Genomic DNA, 23006 nt, shown 5'->3' with positions numbered 1-23006 from the left:
CATCACTTTGCCTGTGTTTCTCCCACAAATGGTTCCAAATGTTTATCTTTGGGAAAGTAAAAGTAATTACTACCATTCATAACCAGTTACTGATGTGGCATAAGAACCATTATACATGACCACAGATATATCAGATGAATGTCATTTGTCTCAACACCAAAGTACACCAGAGATTCTCTATCTTCATGGTCTGTTGTTTCATGAACTCGGGGGGTGGGGGGGGGCGGGGCGGAGAACTGACACATTTAGGGTGAATATAACCAGTGGCATGACAGAGACAAAGAGATTAACTGACCTAAAGTAGTTCTTCAATGCTCATTTTAATACATAGAAACAATTCCCTTCACTTTTCACCTCAGAACATAAATATAGGCACCTATCTACCTATCTATCTATCTATCTATCTATCTATCTATCTATCTATATCTATCTATCTATCTTTCTATCTATATAGATACCTCATCCTGGTAAAAGTATAACAAATGATTTCCATGTGAATCAATCAGCTAATATTTGTAATGTTTTTAAAGCAACAGGGTAACCACAAAAATGGAGAGGCTCTTATTGCCATCCTAGGAAAATGATTGTCTATCTCATTTTATCTTGTTTTCTATATTTGAAAAATGGGTCCAATAATACTTGCCCTTTACAGACCTCAGAGCAGTGCTGTAAGAATTAACGAAATATGTGTAGAGAGCTGTAAGCTGGATGAATTAAGAGATCATCACTGTTATTCTATTGGATTCTTTAAATAAAATTGCCAGTACAACCAGGACCCAACCTTTGTGAATAAGGCAGATATAAGAATGTAGTAGTAATGTAATTTTTACGGAAGTCTTTGTTGTTTAAATCAAGTGCTTACATCAGAGGTCTAAATTTCAAATAGATATAATAAATAAAACTTCTTTTTTTTCCTGATGGGGAAAAAAAAAAGAATAAACACACTTGAGAATTGAAAAACCAAAAAAGGGATGATCTTCAAATGCTACAGGCTGACACCTCAGGCTGCCACCTAATCCTCAGATGAGATTACTGTAATTAGATCCATGATCCCAAGATTTAATAAATGGACAACCCTGGTTTCTTTCTCTAATTCATCAAAATTAGTTGAGATACCCCTCTAGCCTTCCCCGTGCAGCTGTTGCTTGGCTGTGTGTGGGTAAAATATCAGTTCAATTTTTCATTTTTGCTTCCAAATGTTTGGGCATCACAGTTATAGGCATATAATTGTTTTAATATGCTTTCAGATTAATGCAAGTGAGTTCTACTGTTTTTGCCTTTTAGTCTTTAACTATAATAAGAGAAGGCACTCTATTGTTTTGAAATCTGATACAGGATCTGAAATTCACATCTTCCCTGATCCAGTACTCCAACAATGGACCTATATATTTTTGTTGTTGTTAATCCTCATTCGAGGATATTTTTCCATTGATTTCTTTTTTAGAGAGAGTGAAAGAGAAGGGGAAAGACAGAGAATAGGAAACATAGATGTGAGAGAGTCACATCAATTGGTTGCCTCCTGCATGCACCCTGACCAGGGCCGGGGATTGAGCCTGGAAGTGAGTGAGGTACATGCCTTTGACCAGAATCAAACCCAGGACCCTTCAGTCCACAGGCTGATGCTCTATCCACTGAGCCAAAGCAGCTAGGGCAACCTGTATACATTTTTAAAATTAGTTGTATCTCTTTATGAAACTCAAGGAAGATTCCATGGGAGGAAAAATAGAAGTTAGGGTGAGAGAGGGACACCCTGTATCCAGAATATAGCTGGAATAAATCAGGATATCTCCAAGGAGCCCACGTGATAGTGACTTGGATACAGTCAATTGACATAGAAAGACAGACTTAGTGGGCGTTTTCCATCCCTAAGGTGCTCACTCAGTAATGTGTGCAGAGATACACACCAATTATAACAAAATGGGAATAACGTAACCTTTTTACTTCCCAGCCTACCATTCCAATATCATATGTAGGGAAATTGTGCTAATTTGTCTGTGCAAGTTACCTGTGGTCTGGTCTAGAGAGGAGCTTCAGGCCACGATTATCCTATAAACACAAGACCATCCCTCCGAGCCCCAAGCATGCTCAGCTCCAGAGATGCCTCTGTGTACTTTGGAAAGGGCAATCTGAAAGACGAGAGGAGGGGCGCTCTGTCAGAGCAAGCCAGCAGCATCTTGCTCCCTCAGAGCGTGGAAACAGACACATCCTCAGTTCCATGGCTTCTGAGATGCCCACACCCAGCGGGGTGTTTTCCAACACAGTTCCTGCAGGTTTGCAAGTGTGCGCGATGCCATTTCCACACAGTGTGACCTGTGGCTAATACAGTGGCTAGTATTCTTGCCACTGACACACAGTGTGCATTGCTAGAATCGCTCTGGCCTATAGCTGTTCTCGCAGAATAAATATTAGGGAAGCGCTTCTAATTATGAATCCGTGGGAAGCCTGGGGGTTGCAGCATGACTTGAATGACCTTGAGGAAACAAGCTCTCTGACGTTCAGGTACATCAGTGGTCTGCAAACTGAGGCTCGCGAGCCACATGCTGCTCACAAGCCGCGGTTTGCCGCTCTGTTGACTAATGAGTTTGCCGACCACTGGGCTACATCACCAAAAACGCAAAATAATACCAGCCCTGGTCTGTTTTCATACAGTTAATTTGAGGCTACAATGCAGTAAAGAAGACAGAATCTGTCTACAAAGTACAAAATCTTAAAGTAGAAATGTAAGGATTTCCTTCAACTCGTATAACTAAAGTCTGGAGGCCAAGGTTATCCTCACTGGGCAAGGGCCTCGGTTTTGTGACTACATTTTCTAATGTTTCATTCATCTTGCCGGGGACCTGAGATTTAGAGGTTTGTCCTCAGCTTTGCAGAAACAGAAACCTTAGTCGGTGAGCTCATTCCTGGAGTGAATGAGTTCCGCCATGCATCAGCCAAGGTCTCAGAAGACACCTGATTAACAAAAAAAAACACAAATGTTTACGTACAAGGGAGAAGAAAGTCCCTGCTAAAGGCACCATCGTGTGGCGTACTGCGTTAGGCAGAGGTTCTGGTGAGACACATGCGTAGGTCCAACATCTGGCTCCACCAGGCCGTAGCTGTGACATCGCTGACGCCTTGAGACATACAATAGCTGTCCAAGTTTCTCATTCATACAATTTTAAAAATGTTTTTATTGTGTTGTGTTTTTTTTTTTTTAGAGAGAGAGGAAGAGAGAGAATAGAGAGATAGAAACATCGATGATAGAGAAACATCATCTATCCACTGCCTTCTGCACGCCCCCTACTGGGGGTGGATCCAGCAACCCAGGCCTGTGCCCTGACCAGGAATCAAACTGGTGACCTCCTGGTTCACGGGTCAGTGCTCAGCCACTGAGCCACACTAGCTGGCACAATGTGGATAATATGTTATCTAACCATGGTGGGAAGTTTTTAAAAGCACATGGCTGACCACTCAAGTGCGGTGTCAAGCACTGAGGAAGGCAGCAAGCTTAAGAAATGAGGGAATGCCCCAGGGGCCCCGCCCTGCTGACCTTGGGCCCGGCAGAATCTGGGACAGACTGAGCTGTATGGCTCTAGGACAGGGTCATTCTTCCCTTGTATTCCAACTGGTGCAGAGCCCTCCCCTCACACGGCCACATCTTGGTCTGTTGGGGCCTGATAAACTCGTCTGGCCTCCCCCTGATGATCCCATGATACCCACTGCACCACAAAGGTCTGTGGGCACCCGACGGGGTGCAGCTAGACTTGGTATACCTGGGGACATTTTGCTGAGTAGTTTTAGACCCAGCACTGGCATCAAGATTGAACCTATAGAATTGTATTAATCAATATCGCCTCAATAAATTAAAAAAAAATAAAGAAATGAGGGAATGGTAGTGGGTGTTATTATTATTATTACTACTACTATTACCTGGGTCAGCATACTTTATTGCAGCTATTACTTTTTTCAATTATTTTATTTAAAACATTAAATTACAGTTCACATTCAATATTATTGTGTATTTGTTCCAGTTGTATAGCATAGTAGTTAGCCAGTCATTTACTTTACAAAGTGTTCCCCCTGATTTTTCCAGTACCCAACGGGCATCATACATAGTTATTGCAATATTATTGAGTATATTTTCTATGCTGTAATTTACACCCCGTGACTTTCAATCTGTACTTCTCAGACCGTTAACCTCTTTCACCAAGTCCTCCACCTCTCCTCCCCTCTGGCAACCATCACTCTGTAAAGAACTCATACAACTCAACAGCAAAAACAAACAAACAAGCAATCCAATTTAAAAATGGGAAGAGGACCTAAATAGACACTTTTCCAAAGAGGACATGCAGATGGCCCATAGACATATGAAAAGAAGCTCAACATCACTGATCATCAGAGAAATGCAAATGTAAACCACAGTGAGATATCACCTTTCACCTGTCAGATGGCTATCACCAATAAATCAACAAACAAATGTTGGAGAGGATGTGGAGAAAAGGGCACCCTTTTGCACCCTTGTTGGAAATGCAAATGATTACAGCTATTTCTAAAATGGAATGACATATCCCCAAAAGAGTGGCTTGAAAAATATGGAGTGAGAGCAATGGGAGTTAGATGTGTAATTAAATCTCGGTGGCCTTATGCTCTCATAATCTGCCTATTCCTGGAGGCAGGGCTGGTCCCTGGAAGAGCGCATCTGGCTTGGTCCTTCGAGCAGCAGAGCATCTCTCTCTGGCAGTAACTGGATGGGTCCTCTCAGCCTGCATCCCGAGACACTCTCAGTGCCCTATGCCTGCTCATCTCTCTCTCTGAAAGAGTAATCCCAGGGATTTTGCAGTAGGCAAGTCTTGGTCTGGCCTAAAACAATTTTGTCTCTTGAGAAAGCAACCTTATTTGATGAGATTCTGAAAATGTACATTATCATGTCAAAATATTTCCATTGGGGCTAACTTTGTTTTTACTCTGTTCTTAAAAACCCCTAGCATATATATACTATATACACTATCCCACTAATCCTGCTAAAGATGTTATATGTATTACTTCTCTGCCGGAAACCGAACATTGACACTTTGTACTTAAATATGAAAAGGGAATCCAGAATGCTTTGGTCAACCTTAATCACTGAATGGTCAGAGCTAGTCACTCATTGTTTAGTTGAGACATTGGTAGTTAAAGAAACTCTCACCTGTTAATCATATGTAAATTTTTGCTGATTGTCTTTTGTTGTAATTTCCTTCCTAAAGGATATGGGTGTATCTCAGAACCCCAATAAAAGGGATGGCAAAGGCCAGAGCAGTGAGTAGTCCTCCCACTAGAGGTGGGCTCCCACCTGGCCCCCATTTATCCAAATTGATTCTTTTCTAGCTTCTTTTCATTTTGATTGCGGCCTTCTCCAGAAACCGGACCTGAACCGGAACCCTGAATCACGCAGGACGTGACAAGGGATCCCACACTTCTCTTAATATCCACCATACATTTTATAAGTGATAAATTGTTTTTTTTAAATATATTTTATTGATGTATTACAGAGAGGAAGGGAGAGGGAGGGAGAGTTAGAAACATCGATGAGAGAAACATCAATCAGCTGCCTCCTGCACACCCCCCCACTGGGGATGTGCCCGCAACCAAGGTACATGCCCTTGACCGGACTCAAACCTGGGACCCTTGAGTCTACAGGCCGACGCTCTATCCACTGAGCCAAACCGGTTAGGGCGATAAATTGTTTTATGGATGTGATAAAAAAGTTACTATATCTCAACTAATTACTTCCAATTAATTGAGAAAATAAATGCCTTCCTAAGGCAATAATTTTTTTATAAAGAATTTAGTCTCAGGGCCTCCTTGTACACTTAAAAATTATTAAAAACCCCAAAAGATTTTATTTCCAAAAGCTTTTGTAACTGGGTTATATCTTTCAATATTTAGCAATTAGAAATAACTATTAATTACTTAAAACATAACAATACACAAGCACACATTCCATTAGCCATTGAGCAATGGTATCAACACATCATGTAACCTTAGAAAAACTCCACTCTCACTTGTGAGAGCACACACAAAAAAGAAAAATAGCACCTCAGTATTATTATCAACACATTTTGACCCCATGGAACCCATGAAAGAGTTTCAAAGACTTTAAGTCTCTCTGGACCAAACTTTGAATTGGCTGTCTTGAAGGATCAAAGCCTTTTACTGCCCTAATCCTGCCCCATATATTCCAATCATTCTCTTTTTATTATAATTTTTTTTTTAAGACTAGGCACTGTGTTAGGTCAGCGATTTTCAGTCCATGTGCTGCAAGAATTTCTAAAACATGCTATACCTGACTTTTTAGTCAGGGGCGCTGACCTCTTTCCCCTTAGGTTGTCAAATAAAAACATGGCAACAGCCAACACAACAATAGCCAACCGGTGTGAATGAGTCAAAATTATACCTATTTCGTTTTTGTCAGATCGGCAAAAAAAATAGAACATATTTTTTGGTGTGCTGCAGAATTTTAGTAATTGGTTTAACTGTGGTATGAGATGAAAAAGGTTGAAAATTGCTGTTAGGTGCATTATACAACAATAGAGAAAGATACCATTATCCACACCTTACAAATGATAAAAACCAGGCTTAGGAAGGGTGATTGCTTTGCCTAAAATCAGTCCACCATCCCATATCTGTCTGTCCCCAAACCTGTGCTCTTCATTACCATGCTTTGAATCAGCCACTGAAGACCCATCAACCAGAGATGAATGAGAGCTGTCTCATCTCACCCCCATTCTAAAGCAAACACAGAAGTCCAGAGTTACAAATATGACAGTCCAAGAATTGAGCCTAAATTTCCCAAAGGGACTGATGTATCATTCCCAATTCCTTGCCTCTTAATATCAGATGTTCCTATTGCACTGAATAAAATCAACATGTTACCTTATTCTACTATTATTTATTTTTATGATTTTTACCTCAAGTAGACTGTAAACAATTAGACCCCCTGATTTTCTCTCTATATATCTCTATATCTCTATATCTCTCTATATATATATATATTATAGTATGTACTATAAGATCTGTCAGCTATGGGCACATGAGAAAAATTGTACAAAAATTCATATTTTTCAAATAATATTTGTTCTCTTTGCTCATCTGTCACACAAGCAACAAAGAGCAGAAAGAGTTAAGGGTTTGGCATTAAACCTGGTGGATTCAAACCTCTGTTTATCAGATCTCTGACCTTATACAGAGGTTTAAGGTCCCCTCATTTCCCTGAATCTTGCTTCACACATTTCTGAAACAACACTCAGGATATGTCCATCACAAAGTTGTTATGAGGACTGAATGAGACAAGTGTTGGCAGACAGTGACAAGCATTCTGCCTGGAATTAGGTAGGATCTCAAATTTCACTTTATTTTATCTCCTTGATTGTCACGCCAGGCAGTCAGTTTTGCAGACAATAGTGCTCATCAGAGAGTTAGCAAAGAGCCCACAGCTCTTTCTGCATTCCTGCAACTTTCTTAACTCGTGATTCTCATGATATCCAAAGAACAGGGAGCTTCTTGGGCCTTTCTGAAACCAGAAGGTTACCGCAGGCGCTCATTCATGTGTTCCTGTTGGTCGACTGCATGTTGCTAAAGCACAACAGAAAGGTTCTCATGGAAATAGGTGTTCATACAATGGAGGCTACCGTAACCACGATTGAAACAGATTCAGATCAATTCCTTTCTTTTTTTAACTTTCTTCCTTCCTTTCTTTCTTTCTTTCTTTCTTTCTTTCTTTCTTTCTTTCTTTCTTTCTTTCTTTCTTTTTCTTCCTTCCTTCCTTCCTTCCTTTCCTTCCTTCCTTCCTTCCTTCCTTCCTTCCTTCCTTCCTTCCTTCCTTCCTTCCTTCCTTCCTTCCTTCCTCTCTCTCTCTCTCTCTCTCTCTCTCTCTCTCTCTCTCTCTCTCTCTCTCTTTTTCTTTCTCTTCCTTCCTTCCTTCCTTCCTTCCTTCCTTCCTTCCTTCCTTCCTTCCTTCTTTTTTTTTTTTGTTTTGTTATTCCTCCCCCAGGGATATTTTTCTTGTTGATTTTTAGACAGAGTGGAAGGGATGGGAAGAGACAGAGAGAGAGAGAAACATCAATGTGAGAGAGACACATTGATTGGTTGTCTCCTGCATGCGCCCTGACTGGGGCTGGGGATTAAGCCTGCAATTTAGGTACCTGACTGGAATCGAAGCTGGGGCCCTTCAGTCTGCAGGCTGATGCTCCAACCACTGCCAAAACTGGCTGGGCCTCAAGTCCCTTCTTTTCATCACAAAATTCGCAAAACATCCTGGGTGGATCCATGCTATTCCCTTTGCTTGTAACATCCTTGCTTTCCTTCTTTACTTGTCACAAGGTAGCATTGAACCTGACTGTGAAGAGCACTGGAGAAGGCATTTCACAGAACTCACATCTTCCTCATATGTGTTGTTTGGTTGTTTCCTCCTTTAATTAGGCAACATGACTGTAGTCTAGCCTCCACTCCAGAAGCCCACCTCCAATCCTGGAGCCAGGTCTTTCACAACCTGTGACCCGAGAGCCCAGGAGAGGCATGCAGAAATGATGGACTCACTAATGCTTTGTCTGTTCCATCAATAATTACTTGTACTTCACACTAGTACAGTAGTGACTACTGTATTAGATCTTAAATTTCTTTAAGATGGACACCACTACCAGGGACAAAATCAATCGTTCCAAAAACAAAGGCAAAATAAAGACCCCTAATTCGGCACTTCCCATCTTCACGAAGGTCTCCTATTTATATGCCAGCGGCCATCAGTGGCCTCTCTAACTGCCTTTTTAAACCCATGTCTACCTAATCACTTCTGATGAATATCCAGATAGTTTCAGATTTATTTTAGGTATCAGGTTCCCTGCGAACTCACCCGTTCCTATCTTAGATGCTTTTTATACATCTTCTCGAATAAACAAATGTCGGTTTCTATGGTATTCTGTGGAGTTCAGGCTTCCTTTGTAACTGCTACATAATTATATTGGAAATGTGAAAAACAGTTCAGCAGGAAATCAAATGCTGGCTCAGTGTGGGTATTTTTATACCCAGAGATTCTCAAATAGGCGAGAGCAAGGACATGTGGGTACTGTGCCTAATACACAGTCTAATGACAAGCCTTATTTCAGAGCCAGAGAAGAATCCCCGCAGATTTTCTTTACAGTGTGTTAGAGTGGTTTATTTGTTTGTGCTACACAAACCAGTTAAATAAAGCCGAGACGGGAAGGGTTCTGAATGTCAGTGTCTCTTAAACAGCAAGCTCATCACAGTCCATCTGAAAAAAACAGATGACGAGGCTTGTATCGCTATCACCATTGTTGAAAATAGATATGGAGAATATATTTCATTCTTTGGGATTTGCTGCTTTGTAACCTGCCTCCGCGTGTTCAGTGTGCGCTGGCAGGATACATATAATATGTATCATGTTATATTCTAATAAAATAATGGTATATGATATAAATGATAATGTAGTAATCATAATATATTAATTTAATCTATTATAATATATATTAAAATATATACCTATATGCATTTATATATGCATATGTATGTACTCTGTGTGTATGTGTGTGTATATATATATGTGTGTGTGTATATATACATATGTGTGTGTGTGTGTGTGCATGTATACATTCCCTACATTAACCAAGTAATAAACTAATAAATAAATATATTAGATTGGCCAAGGAAATTGTTGACTTTCAAGCAGATAGTTGTTAATGGGATCTGGACTGGGATGCATACATGTTTGACTACAAACTCGAAGCTTTTCCCTCCCACACTTGCCATCCATGGTTTTATTCCAGGCCTTCCTTCTCCAGGCTACTATTAAGCATTCACGGTCAAATTATATCAGCGGATGTGTAGAGCAGACCTCAGTACATCCCAGGATTATCTCAGTGGGGAGCAGGAGCATTCAAACTTCAATATCAGCCCCCCATTTAGACCTTCATTTCTTTTCAATTTAGGAACTGGAGGTTCTCACAAGTCCAAATGCCTCTGGAACAGGTCATTCGCGGATGCAAATTTTAAATAAATTGCCCCATCTGGACCTCCCCACATTCACTACATTCAGTGACTTCAGTGGGGGCGAAAGCCTACCAGTCGTAACTCACTGTGTTTGAACTTCTTCTTCAAAGCATTAGTTGAAGAAAAGCCATTGACACTTCAACTTTGGAAGTGATGGTTCACCTTTTGTGAATCAGGGCATGTCTCAATAGGAACTAGACCCTCACTTGGAAGAGAATAGAGGCTAAATGCTCAGAAATGGAGCTGAAGAGTCAGACAAACCTATGATGTAATCCAAAACTCAGCCTCCTCGATCTGGTGAGCTTGAACAGTGGCATCTTTTTTTTTAATTTTTATTTTTTTACAGAGAGGAAGGGAGAGGGATAGAGAGTTAGAAACATCGATGAGAGAGAAACATCGATCAGCTGCCTCCTGCACACCCCCTGCTGGGGATGTGCCCCCAACCAAGGTACATGCCCTTGATGGGAATCAAACCTGGGACCCTTCAGTCTGCAGGCCAACGCTCTATCCACTGAGCCAAACCTGTCAGGGTGGCATCTTTGTTTTATTAGATGAAAGAACTGATGGTCCCCACATCTGCAACTGTTGTATGAAATATGATAAAGGGCATCATCCATTAGGGTGTAGAGTAACTAACGCCCTGCCAGCACAAGTGAGATGGAAGCAAGTTATCATAGTTTACATTTCAACCGCCTGGCTGGAGGGCCACCTGACCTGGCCCTGACATGCCAGGTGGGTGGGGGTGGCTAACGATGAAATTGGGACCTATTTTGAGCCGCTGGTTCTAAGCTTTGGATTAGGGATTCCTGTAATGAGAAAACATGCTGCATTTTCATTCTTTGGGCTTTGCTGCTTTGTAACCTGCCTCCGCGTGTTCAATACAGATGAGATTAAATGACAAACGGGCTTGTTGGGTCATGAAGTGTGCGCTGGCAGGATTCAGGGCTCGCCTCAAGGCTCGCAGGAGCGGAGAGAAATAAAGGTTTTTGATCAGAAGCCTGGCTCCTTGGGGAAAGAGAGAGGGGACCTGAGGCTTCTTTCTACCAATACCCTTCCCATGGTCTCTGACTCCCAAGACTGGTTAATATTCTATGGGAATCCTTCCCTGTAAGCACAGTCAATGCCCCACAATTCTCATACAAGGAGAGGGCCGTCGCTCCTGCCCTTTATGTGCCAGCTTCAGTCACTCGGGAAAGAATGGCTTAAAACCAGGGAGCCGTATGCCCGTGTGCCTGTCTGCCTGAGACTTTTAACGCAGAGCTGAGTGGGGTGCATAAAAGCAAAGACCCTTTCCACCAATCAACTAACAGAGTCTGTTTGGAGTCAGAAGTCATCAGGATATTGTTTACTGGTATTAATACATTATATCCTTTATTCATTCATTCATTTAGCAAATATATACTATATTGGGAGCCCTAAGCACTGTGCTAGGCTCCCAGGATAAAACAGGGATCAATCAATAATAAAGCAATAAAAAAATATTTCATAAAGTCAAAGACTTTACCTATTTCCCCCCTTAGAAATCTTTAGAAATGCATTCTCTTACCCACTCAGCTATATTTTAATACAACTATTAAAAAGCAAAAATGTATTTTCAAAACCACAAGCAAATAAATGGTTATTATGAGTCTCAACCAGTCATTTGAAAGAAAAGAACAAGGGTTTGTGAGAATCTATGTAACAAAGGAACCCGACCCAGTATGGGTATCAGGAAATAGTAATAATAAGTTGAAATGGTTACATTAATACTTATGTAGCAGAAGTTGTTGTGGCATTATAAGTGAATTAGTAGATTTAATGTAACACAAAATGCTACCTAATCTGAAATTCTAAAGAATCCATAGTTAACCAGTTGATGGCTGCTAGACAGATTGCATCTAGTCCTTTCTTCCCAACATGTAAGGTGTTGAAGCATAGAATTCTGATGCACATGTACATCTTAAAAAGAAGATTCTGGAAGAATGGTTGTGAGGTACCTATGTGTAGGCTACAGATTGCTATTACTTCTTGGCTATACAACTGAGAGTCAGCATCCCCGTCGGAAACAAATTTAAAAAAGAAAAGGGTGGCCATAATATTTCCAACTCCTCCCATCAAGAGGTGACGTTTATTTCTCCACTCCTTGAACCTGGTCTTGCTAATGTCACTTGCTCTAGACAATCTGACATAGCCAACTTGATATCACTGGAGTCTTAGAAAGTGCATCTCAACAGTCTTTGGCTGCTCCTAGCAAGGTGAGCCCAGCTGCCTCACAGAACCAAGAGAAAGACATGTTTATTATTTTTTTAAGCCACTACATGTTGACATGGTTTGTTATGCTACATGAGGGAACTGATACAAATCAGAGCATAATATGGTCCCCTTTCTGGAAAAATAGTGGGAAATGAATGACAAATAGAAAATTTAGCTGTAGGACAAAACTGGGAATGTGAGAGAGAGGAGGCACCAGGTTTGGCCTGGAGGAGGACAGAGAGTGAGGCGGCGGAAGAGAAAGGACTATTGACTCCTTACTATATGCCAGGCTCTGTGTCATGTACACTGTCTGGATGATCTCTTTGAACTCTCACAACCAACTTCAAATACAGCAACTGAGATTTAGAGATGATATAGCTTAAGTCACACATACAGCATATGTTGGACCCAATATTCTGGCTGTGACATGTTGACTCATAGCTTATATTTTTAACTAATAGTCACTGCTGCTTACTGAGAGAGTGGTGATAGCAGTGCCTGTGACCTTGACTTTGGGTAAGAAAGGAGCTCTTGAAAATTGTGAATGTGGCCAGGATATTGTGGACCAATAGAAGAAAGAAATCTATTCTACTGGATACATATCATCGTAGAAAATCATACTCCCAAAATAATCTCAAGATGATGCTTTCTAAACAAACCCATCATTTGGGAGATCCTCAGAATGAAGTTGGGTGATTCTGCTGATGACAAGGAAGTCCCTTTGGGGCATATATCCTTTACTTAAATAAAAGTAATAAAAAAATAATGTTTACTTTGTAATTATTGTTATAATAATTAATATTGCATTAGATTTATTATCAAACATTTACTCTACATTAGGCATGATATTAGCACTTACGTAGATTCACTGTTCATCAGATATCTCTAAAGGAGTATCTGCATTTTACAGATAGGGAAAATGAGTCACAGAGAGAAGTTAAGCAACTTACCAATGGAATGAGTATGGATAAGTGAAAAAGTAATGATTCAATCCAAGCGATCTGACTTAAGTCATTCACTTACTCTCTGACTTCCAGACTGACCATTTGCATTTCCCCCCTATGTCTTTATAATAATTTTTTTGTCCCTAGAGAAAGAAAAGCCTGAGGATAAATCAACCTAATATTATCTTTTAAAAATATTTTTATTGATTTCAGGGAGGAGGAGGAGGAGGAGGATATATATTCCATATTTTCTGGCGTATAAGACAACTGGGCATATAGAATATTTTCCTGAGAGAGAGAGAGAGAGAAACATCAATGATGAAAGAGAATTATTGATCGGCTGTCTCCTGCACACCCCACACAGGGAATCAAGCCCACTCCAGGGCATGTGCCATGACCAAGAATTGAACCGTGTCCTCCTGTTTCATTGGTTGATGCTCAACCACTTAGCCACTCCAGAGCTGGGCTGATTTTTATAATCTTTTCAAATATCTAAAGCCTTCCCCACCCCATCCCCCTTTATTTGGTACCCTCAAACCTGGAGATGGATATTTGTTATGAGTGGCCAGTTTGTTGCAACTTACACCTGGAAAGTTTGAATTACTGTTTGCTGCTTACCTCCTTTCTATGCTTTGTCTACTGTCATCTAGAATAACAGTTATTGTTGAGGTTTGGGGGATGGTGGTTTAAAAACAGAGAACAAGGCAAGATGTGGGGATAGAAGCCTCTTACCTTCTGTTTTTTTCCTGGTTAGAATCAGGGGCTATTAGTCATAATGACATCCTAAAGGAATTCCTGGTTACAATCTGTATCTCCAATCTAAATCCGCACGCTTTTTCTAAGTAGATTACAACAAAAGGGGGGCAAAGAGAAAAACGATGGAGAGGTTGTGGGGGGATATCAGTAGAATGGTTGCATAATGAAGAGAAAATAAGGGAGAAATCCCCAAGTCAAGATACAAAGGACTAGAGCAGCTGTGCAGGAAGTGGGCACTACCGTGATTACAAGAACCCCCATATGGGTCACCCCCAGAACGACGTTCATCTGGGGCCTGCAGAGTCCTCTCCTTGGACTTGGAATGGCACTGGCTCTAATTCCTCACAATGGGAAGCTGTGCACTGGATTCTGATCCCTTTGTCAGGAACTTGGAGCTTTCCCTTTCACTTCCCCATATTTTACTCTCCACTTCTCTTCATTATATCCCTTATTGTTAAAAATATTGATCTTTTCCTTGTCTGAGGTAGGGGACTCTTGATAGGAACTTGTCACATGCCTATATTTCCAAGAAAGTCCTATGGGTCATACTACTACAGCCTCTCTGATATTTGGGAGCCCCTTAACCACTCCTGGCCCTAAATCTCACTGTCTACCTCAAGCTCTTATGACCCTTTCTCTTCTGTGAGAGTTAGCTAGTAGTTCCCTTCATGTGCTTCTACTCAATCCTACACAGGGGAATGGAATTGATCTTAATGGAACTCCAGTCCTGATGATGCCACAGGCAACAAAGAGAAACAGGATCTTGATATAAAATTTAAAGTCCTCAGTTTAATCAGGCTCTTCAAGAATGTGCCCGCTTCATCTGAGGGCCTTTCCTTAGGCGTTGGTCAATCTACCATGCCTGCACCAAGGCCAAGAGGAAGGTCATTGAACAGACATATCAGCTATGCAATGAAGAAACGTAACTGCCCCTAGCCATTACACACGGGCCACGAGTGCCAATTTTGCTGTGGAGAGGATAAGGAATAACATATAATATAGACCAAATCACTAATATTAAATTAAGCTGTTAGTCGAAGCCCAAGGTCAAGGCTGTATTTACAAGAATATCCGCAATTTATTCATCAATTTCTAAAGGTTATGAATGAATTTAGAGCTAAAGGATATAGCACTATCACTGTTCATTCCCACGACACCCCAATTGTAAGGAACAATTATAATTCCCATTACACAGATGATAAAGCAGAGCAAGGAAGGAGAAATGGACTGCCCAAGGTTATATGGCCAAGACTCGGCTAACTGAGACCAACTCTAGAACCTAAGATTTCTCTAAATAACGAGTGAACCATAAAGAGGTGCTTTTCCGAAGTGTCCTGGGTTGGACAAAGCATTTATTCTGGCAACCGGGCCCTGTGCCAGGAAGAAACATTCCTTAAGTGCTATCAAACTGGTGTTTTCCCTGGGAGATTTAACCATCATTAGCGAATAGCTTCATTTGCAGTGTTGTGTGCAGCCTAAGGTGGTGGGCCAGAGCAATGCATTATCAGTAACTGAAAGAGATTAATTGAATGGGGAATTATATGCTTCCTGCTCTAAGACACTGTCAGGTAACCAAGCGTACTGTGCTTTCTGCAAACGCCATTTGCCTGCTCCCAGGTACCCCGTGTCAGTGGGTTTCTCCACCTTCCATCCCACAATTTCTCTGGGAAGAACACCCCGGAATTGGCATTCAGTGCCTCTACAATGCCCCTGCAGAGACTCTATTCTAGGCAAATTGACTCCCCAACTCCCTCCTCCCATATCCTTTCTCTCTCCTAAGACTGTGTTTGTGATTCCTGGTGCTATCTCTTAGCAGGTCTTACCACCTGCTCCACCTAAAGGAATCCCGAGTGCTGTCTTAGCCTGAATCTCAGCTCCACGAAATATCACCTCGTCAAGAAGCATCACAAAAATTAAAGATAACAAAGAACACCTTACCTCTGCCTTCTTTCCCAGTGTTGTTCGAATGCAGTGGTCGGCAAACCGCGGCTTGCGAGCCACCTGCAGCTCTTTGGCCCCTTGAGTGTGGCTCTTCCACAAAACCATGTGCGGGCGCGCACGTACAGTGCGATTGAAACTTCGTGGCCCATGCGCAGAAGTCGGTTTTCGGCCTGGGCGAGTCTATTTTGAAGAAGTGGTTCTAACGCCGAGCCACACTCAAGGGACCAAAGAGGCATATGTGGCTCGCGAGCTGCGGTTTGCCGACCACTGTTCTAATGTACATCTGACTGGGGATGAGGAGTGGAGAGAAGGTGGGAGGAACCTGTGAAATATGGATTCTGGAATCCCTGCCTTGAGCTTGTTCTTCTGCAGGTCCCAGAAAACAGCTGAAACTCATTTTCGCTGGTTTTTAATAGTCCCCCAGATGATGTGAATCAGCTCAGTAAGGTAACTTCTCTGTGATCTTCACTGAAAAATGCTATCCCTTCCAATGCATTACCCTGTGCTTTCTCTTCCCTGTTGCTCAGTGTCCTCACCTCTAAAATGGCAACAGAATTCCAGCCTGACCCGTCCCAAAGCTCTGCTCTGTCCACTAGGCAATATCCCTACCCTGGGTCACAAACATCAGAACAGAAGAGCCAGATTTGATGCACGTCTGTTCTTTCCTCCGGGGCAGGCTTGACCCTGCCCCGCCTTCTGCTTAGCACAGAAGTGCTTCCTTCACTTGCTTCTGGGAGGGGTGTGAATGTCAGATACTCACTTGAAGCCGGAGAGGGCAAGGGAAGAAGATAGAAGAGAGGTTTCTTCCGTGGAAGGCAGCTAAGAGCACGGAATCTGCAGTTCATCAGTATGGGTACCGATCCTGCACCCCCAACCCAACTCTTGCTCTCTATGAAAATGTGGGTAAATTACCTAACCTGTGTCTGAGTTCCCTCATCTGAAAAATGCATATAATAACAGCACCACCCTATCTGGTTTGACTCAGTGGATAGAGGATCGGCTTGTGGACTGGAGGGTCCCGGGTTCGATTCCGGTCAAGGGCACATGCCTGGGTTGTGGGTTGGATTCCCCAGTAGGGGACGTGCAGGAGGCAGCAGATCAATGATTCTCTTGCATCATTGATGTTTCTATCTCTCTCTCCCTCTCCCTTCTCTCTCTGAAATCAATACAAATATATATCTATATATCTATATCTATATATATGTATAATATATATGTATGTATTATATATATATATATATATATATATATATATATATATATATATATAAAATAGTACCTACTTTCACAGAGTGGTGTGAGAATTAAATGCATCATAGGGCTTCCCTTCTGCTTTTTTGGTGTTTAATTAGTCAGCTAAATGTACCTTAAACCTTCACCACCGTGGTAAACAGCAGCCCTACACCACAGTTGCAGGGGATGGGGTTGCTAGAGCAGAGGCACTTACAGAGATACGCTAGCTAGGCCCAACCTCTTGTTAGCACGTGGGCTTCGAACCGCCAGCTCCTGTAATGAGATGTGCTGGTTGGCTGTGACGGCAAGCTAGATCTATTGCCAATGAGACACTTGGGCAATGCACACAGCGGAGCATCTTGCCTTGGTTAAGTGACTCTGACACAAGAGGATAAAAGACAATATCTTCATCCTCATTAAGAGATAACAGATGGACTTCCCTAATATCCATTTTTTAGCCTAATTTCATTTGTTTAAATCTTCGCCTGATGAGATGGCATTCTGAGAGTAATTTTAAATTGTTCTGCCTGGAACAAATATTTCTTTAACTTTATTAGACCCTCTCCCTAAGGGACTCTGTTGTCCTGGGTGGTTTTAAATATTCATCTCATCCAAATACAATAAATCTTTCTTTAATATTTTTTTTTTCCCCAAGACCTGGTCTGTGGCTTTGCAAGGTAAACATTACGTGATGAGCTAAGTAATAAAACCAAGTCAAAACTAGTTATAAGCTGTTTTCTTGGTAATTACAATTTTTCTCAAGTTCCCCGTGGTTGTATTAATTCTACTTCTTTTCATGATTTAGACAAAGATGACTTCATTGTACATTTAAAGCTTCTAAATTTATGCCCACCTCAGCTAATATTTCACAGCTAAAATTTAAAGTTCCTTTTGTATGCTTATTCTTCCCTTTTCTAAGAAAGTTACATGCAAACATTTTTTGTAAAAAAAGCAGAGTGCTATCTAAGTTTATAGTTTCACATTTCCTGGGATGTCAACCTCCTGAATTAAGCTTGTTTCTTGGCCAAAAATATGCCTACGTAGTTTGTTTAGTTTCTAATCTCTGAGTAAAAACAAGTAAACTAAGTAATTTAAATGGTGAGATAATGCCCTGTGTTTGAACAGGCGTAATGTAAGTTTGGGTTATAAGTTTTCAGTTATGAAAGGTTCACGGACAGACTCATGGTCTTCATGTGGACAGAGCTATTCTGCACTTTTTCTCTACGGAACCAACTGTAAATCTGAATCTGGGACATGTTTGAGTGATTTATCTCAAGCCATAAAGAAAATTTTACTTGGCGTACATTTTAATATTTTTGGTTACTTGATTACACTGCATGATTAATAATAATAACTCTATAACTTTAAAAATATGCTTAGCATAATATCCTCTAGATCCATGCATGCTGTCATAAATAGTAAGTTTCAGTCTTTTTTATAGCCAAGTAATATTCCATTGTATACATATACCACAGCTTTTTTATCCACTCGTCTATTGGTGGGCACTTGGGATGCATCCATATCTTGGATATTATAAATAGCACTGTAATAAACATAGGGGTACACACGTTCTTTTGAATTGGTGTTTTGGGTTTCTTCAGATATTCCCAGATGGATACTGGAAACATCGGGGAACAATGTAAAAATATATGATTGACCACTATGTGTACACCTGAAACTAGTACAAAATAATGTTGAATGCAAAAGTATCTATACTTTTGATTAAATGAAAAAAATAGTATTTTAGTGATAGACATAAAATATTGATTTTTTCCATATTGATTATGCTACAATTTTAAATGTAATCGTATGTTCATTGAAAGAGGTATGTTGTGACACTTTTTTCTCACCCTCAGTATGGAAGTGCTTGTAATTCCCGACATTCATCCTCATCTTCCTCACCTCCATGTCTTTATTTTTTTTAATTCTTTTTTTTAAATATATTTTTATTGATTTCAGAGAGGAAGGGAGAGAAAGGGAGAGATAGAAACATCAATAATGAGGCAAAATCATTGATAGGCTGTCTCCTGCACACCCCACACTGGGGATGGAGCCCACAACCCAGGCACGTGCCCTGCCTGGGAATCGAACCATGACCTTCTGGTTCATAGGTTAATACTCAACCACTGAGCCTCACCGGCCGGGCTCCATGCCTTCCTTTATGGGTCTCTCAGCAGATTCCAATTCATCCTTCCATCAGCAGGTGCTTCCAGGTGCCGGCAGTAAGAAAACTCCAACAGCTCCTGGGTCTTGCCTGCTGTGCTCACTGCTGTCCCCCAGGCACTAGAAGGATGCTTGGCAAGGAGTAACGGCTCAATTAATAATGAGTGAGGGAATGAGCACATGCATGTCTTGTGACTGGGTTGGTACCCGGGTCAGCCTGGAGTCCGCAACTCATTACCCTGGAGCATCTGCTTTCCTGTCTGTCTGCTTACTCCTCCGTAGTTCCTTGCAAATGAGTCTTTTGTTTCTGGATTGCCCCTGAAATGTTTCTTAGCCGCAGCTCTGCGCATTCACGTCTTTTTCCTCCTTAAAGTGGAGTCCGCGGAGCCTCGGAATCAGGGTCTCCTTGATAAATATTTAAGTGAAGGCATCCAGCTCATAAAAAAAGTATCCTGGATTATGGCTAACTCAAGTAGGGTGTGTTCAATATACAAGACAGTGCTTTAAAAAGTAATTACTGCCTACCTCCATTAGAGAAAACGGCGATCCCTCTGAGCATTTCTAGGAAGCTTTAAACCAATCTAAACACACAGGGGTTTTCTCAGAGGCTTAAGGTGATAATGCAGCATCAACATTGTAAATGACAAAACTTGTACGCCTGAGCCTCTCTAGATGGGGTGAACACGGCTAGTAAGTCAAAGCCACCAGTGGTACGCTGTGTTTGCTTCATCCCTTCATGTTACAAGGGGACACGAGGGCCGAGTAACACACCAGGGAAGACGAGGGCACACAAAAGCCAGGAAAAACACCCAAGGGTCCAAAGCTCATCCCGCTCCAGGCCCCTCAATTTGGTATTGTCAAAGCAACATATCAACTTGACAGCAGGTTCAGCGCCTGCACTTGAGGTTGCTATAAGAAACAGACATCCTTCCTTCTCTGTTGAATCTTCACTTTTTCACCCAGTGCTGTTTTTTATTTTTTATTTTATTTTTTTAGATTATTTTGTTAATCTTCACCTGAGGATATTTTTCCATTGATTTTTAGAGAGAGTGGAAGGGATGTGGAGAGACAGAGAGGGAAACATTGATGTGAGAGAGACACATCGATTGGTTGCCTCCTGCACATGCCCAGACCAGGGCTGGGGGATGAGCCTGCAAATGAGGAACATGCCCTTGACCAGAATCGAACCCAGGACCCTTCAGTCCATGGGCTGATGCCCTATCCACTGAGCCAAACTGGCTAGGGTTGTGTGTGTGTGTGTGTGTGTGTGTGTGTGTGTGTGTTTAATGTTCCATGGAGGACATTTCTCCACATCTCAGAACAAGAAAACGCCATGCCCTTCCTAACGGTCTAGATTACTTTCATCTGTACAAGCAAACTGATCGTGTACCTCAGAGATATTTCCCCTGCATTCACATTGACTGTGAAAACAAAGAGCAGATTGTAGAGAGAGCTCGGAGCAGAAGTTAGGTCCCACCCCTATAAGTATCATCGACACACTATGTTGCATGTTTGTCCATGAACTTTGCTTTCTGTCAGTTTTCATTTCCTTATTCAGATTCCCAGCTCCCTCAAGGTTTTAAATGCTTCCTTGAATCTCTGTGACCAGGTCCTTTATGGGAAGAAGAGATTTGGATAATATGCAGGATATGCTTTCTTTAGAAATGAAATGAACATCATGTCCCTTTTGCATGTTTTTGCATAATAATAAAATGTAAGACAGAGTGCAAGTTCTCAAAGACAGTGTAGCACTAATGTCACCAGATAGCTGTTCTTTAGAGACTCAATAGTAGTGACATTAAGTGCAATCAAAGAAGCGTTAGGCACAAAAACACGGACAGAAAGACCAACATAGGTTATTTTAACAACCCTGGAATGTTTACATTTTTGCATGTAATTTATGAAAAAAATTGTATTGAACGTATAGTTTTAGACAGTCTATAATTAATGTGTAAAATACATTAAACTCTAAAAAACAAAACAAAAAACCATTTGTAATTTCATCTCTCCAAATTAACATGTATGATAGGATGAGGTCTCTGTCTATATTCTCTGCCTATATATGTGTATATGCATGTGTGAGGCTCAAGTATGTGAGCGATAGTTTCTATATTGTATATAAGATAGGTTAGTGTCTGTTTTAATTATAGTGTATAGTCCCTGAGTTCTATTTATTACCCACCCTTTCATACTAAATCTTCCCTCATATTTTAACATGCACAACATTGTTTTTTAATGGCTGAATCATGGGTATAGGTTATAATAATATTTGGATATAAGAATGTTGCAACCTTTGGTAAGTTAACACAATGTAAGTTATTTCTTGCTGAGGCGATTCATCAGAGGCTCCTTGGGAATAATGAAAGAATTTCCAATGCCACACTCTCTAATGGAAACAGGGACCCTTGATCATGCGATCACTAGGCATAAAGTGCACCCAGTCACACAAGGAAAATAATGAAACCCAGGCACTTACTAATTTCAGTAGCAATGATCGTTATGTTGTGCCATACACTTAACTCTCTGTCAAGCGGCGTAGCCAGCGTTATCTTCCCATCATCTGCATTAATGTTGAATTGCCTCTCCAGGTCAGTGTGCCGGTCGATGGAAAACCTACAAAACAGATAGACCTGTAATCCACTTCCAGGCTCACGTGATCCAGACAGCCCACAGCAGACCTTTAGTCCTCCTCAGAGAGCCATCATCGTGAAGTCAAATGAATTGGGAAACTCGGCAGCGTCATCATTTGCAAAACAAAATGACTGGACGAGGCACAAGGAACTTGATAATTACTGTCCAAGGAGTAATTAGCTACCTGTGCAACAAGGAGGTCAGACACCGCCGCCACCCGTTTCAGTGGGTAGCATCTTCAGAAATGGATGTTGATGAAGAGTTAATTGGACAATCCATCACATTTATTGGACAGCTGATGGTCATTAGCAGTTGCCACAAAATATAATCTAAGATGATGAACTCAAGCCCAGAGCAGGGTGGGGCCGGGCAGCGGGTAATGTATGGCAGTTCAGAGGAAATGGGTGTGTTTGTTTTTGCTACTGCTGGTTTGTTTTGTTTTCATTTTAGGTAAAGTATATATTTAGGCTTTCTATCAGTCTCTGTCCATAGAAATCAGACAGTCACTGATTCTCCAGTAATAAATTTTAGAAGTTGGAAGAGCTATTTTAACAGATTTATAATACTAGATTCTATGAAATTAAAGATCTTAAATGAACTTGTGAGCAGTTCCTATATTGAGAAAAATTTTGGATAAGACAGTATTATGGTGTTTTGTGTCTAGAGCCAACTGCTTCTCTGGTGTACTAAGTATTAAGATTACATAGGAATTATGTTTTTCATAGCATTTATCAATATCCACGTTATAAATCAAGATCTGTGCTTTCACTATGAAATGTCAAATATCAGAAACACAAGGTATAACTAGAAAAATTGGCCATACGTCAGCAGTGGAATGAACTGAAACAGGATAGCATAAAAGCCCAAAGAAGGTCATTGTGAACTGAATTTTTGTGTCTCCCTGCAACTCATGTTAAAATCCTAACTCCCAATGTGGTAGAATTTCTAAGTAAGTCCTTTGGGCGATAATTATAATCACATTAGGTCATGGGTGTGGGGTCCTCATGATAGAATTAATGCCCTTATTTTTTTAAATAAAGAGTTGACACAGGGTCCATCTCTTCCTGCCAGCGAGATGGCAGG

The 23006-nt window shown here is 41.1% G+C and overlaps 1 protein-coding gene across 1 annotated transcript in view; it reads right to left on the bottom strand.

Annotated features, from left to right (window-relative positions):
• CDH8 (cadherin 8) overlaps positions 1 to 23006 on the bottom strand; it is a 310258-nt gene that overhangs the window by 78349 nt on the left and 208903 nt on the right. The window contains exon 7 of the mRNA XM_008139872.3: positions 21769 to 21905. Within this exon, the coding sequence (XP_008138094.1) occupies positions 21769 to 21905 (137 nt within the window). The remainder of the gene's footprint in view (positions 1 to 21768; positions 21906 to 23006) is intronic.

The sequence above is a fragment of the Eptesicus fuscus genome, chromosome 21, assembly GCF_027574615.1.
Source record: "Eptesicus fuscus isolate TK198812 chromosome 21, DD_ASM_mEF_20220401, whole genome shotgun sequence".
In the NCBI taxonomy this organism is placed as follows: Eukaryota; Metazoa; Chordata; class Mammalia; order Chiroptera; family Vespertilionidae; genus Eptesicus; species Eptesicus fuscus.
The sequence above is the reverse complement of the archived record's forward strand: the minus strand, read 5'-3'. Positions and strand labels throughout refer to the sequence as shown.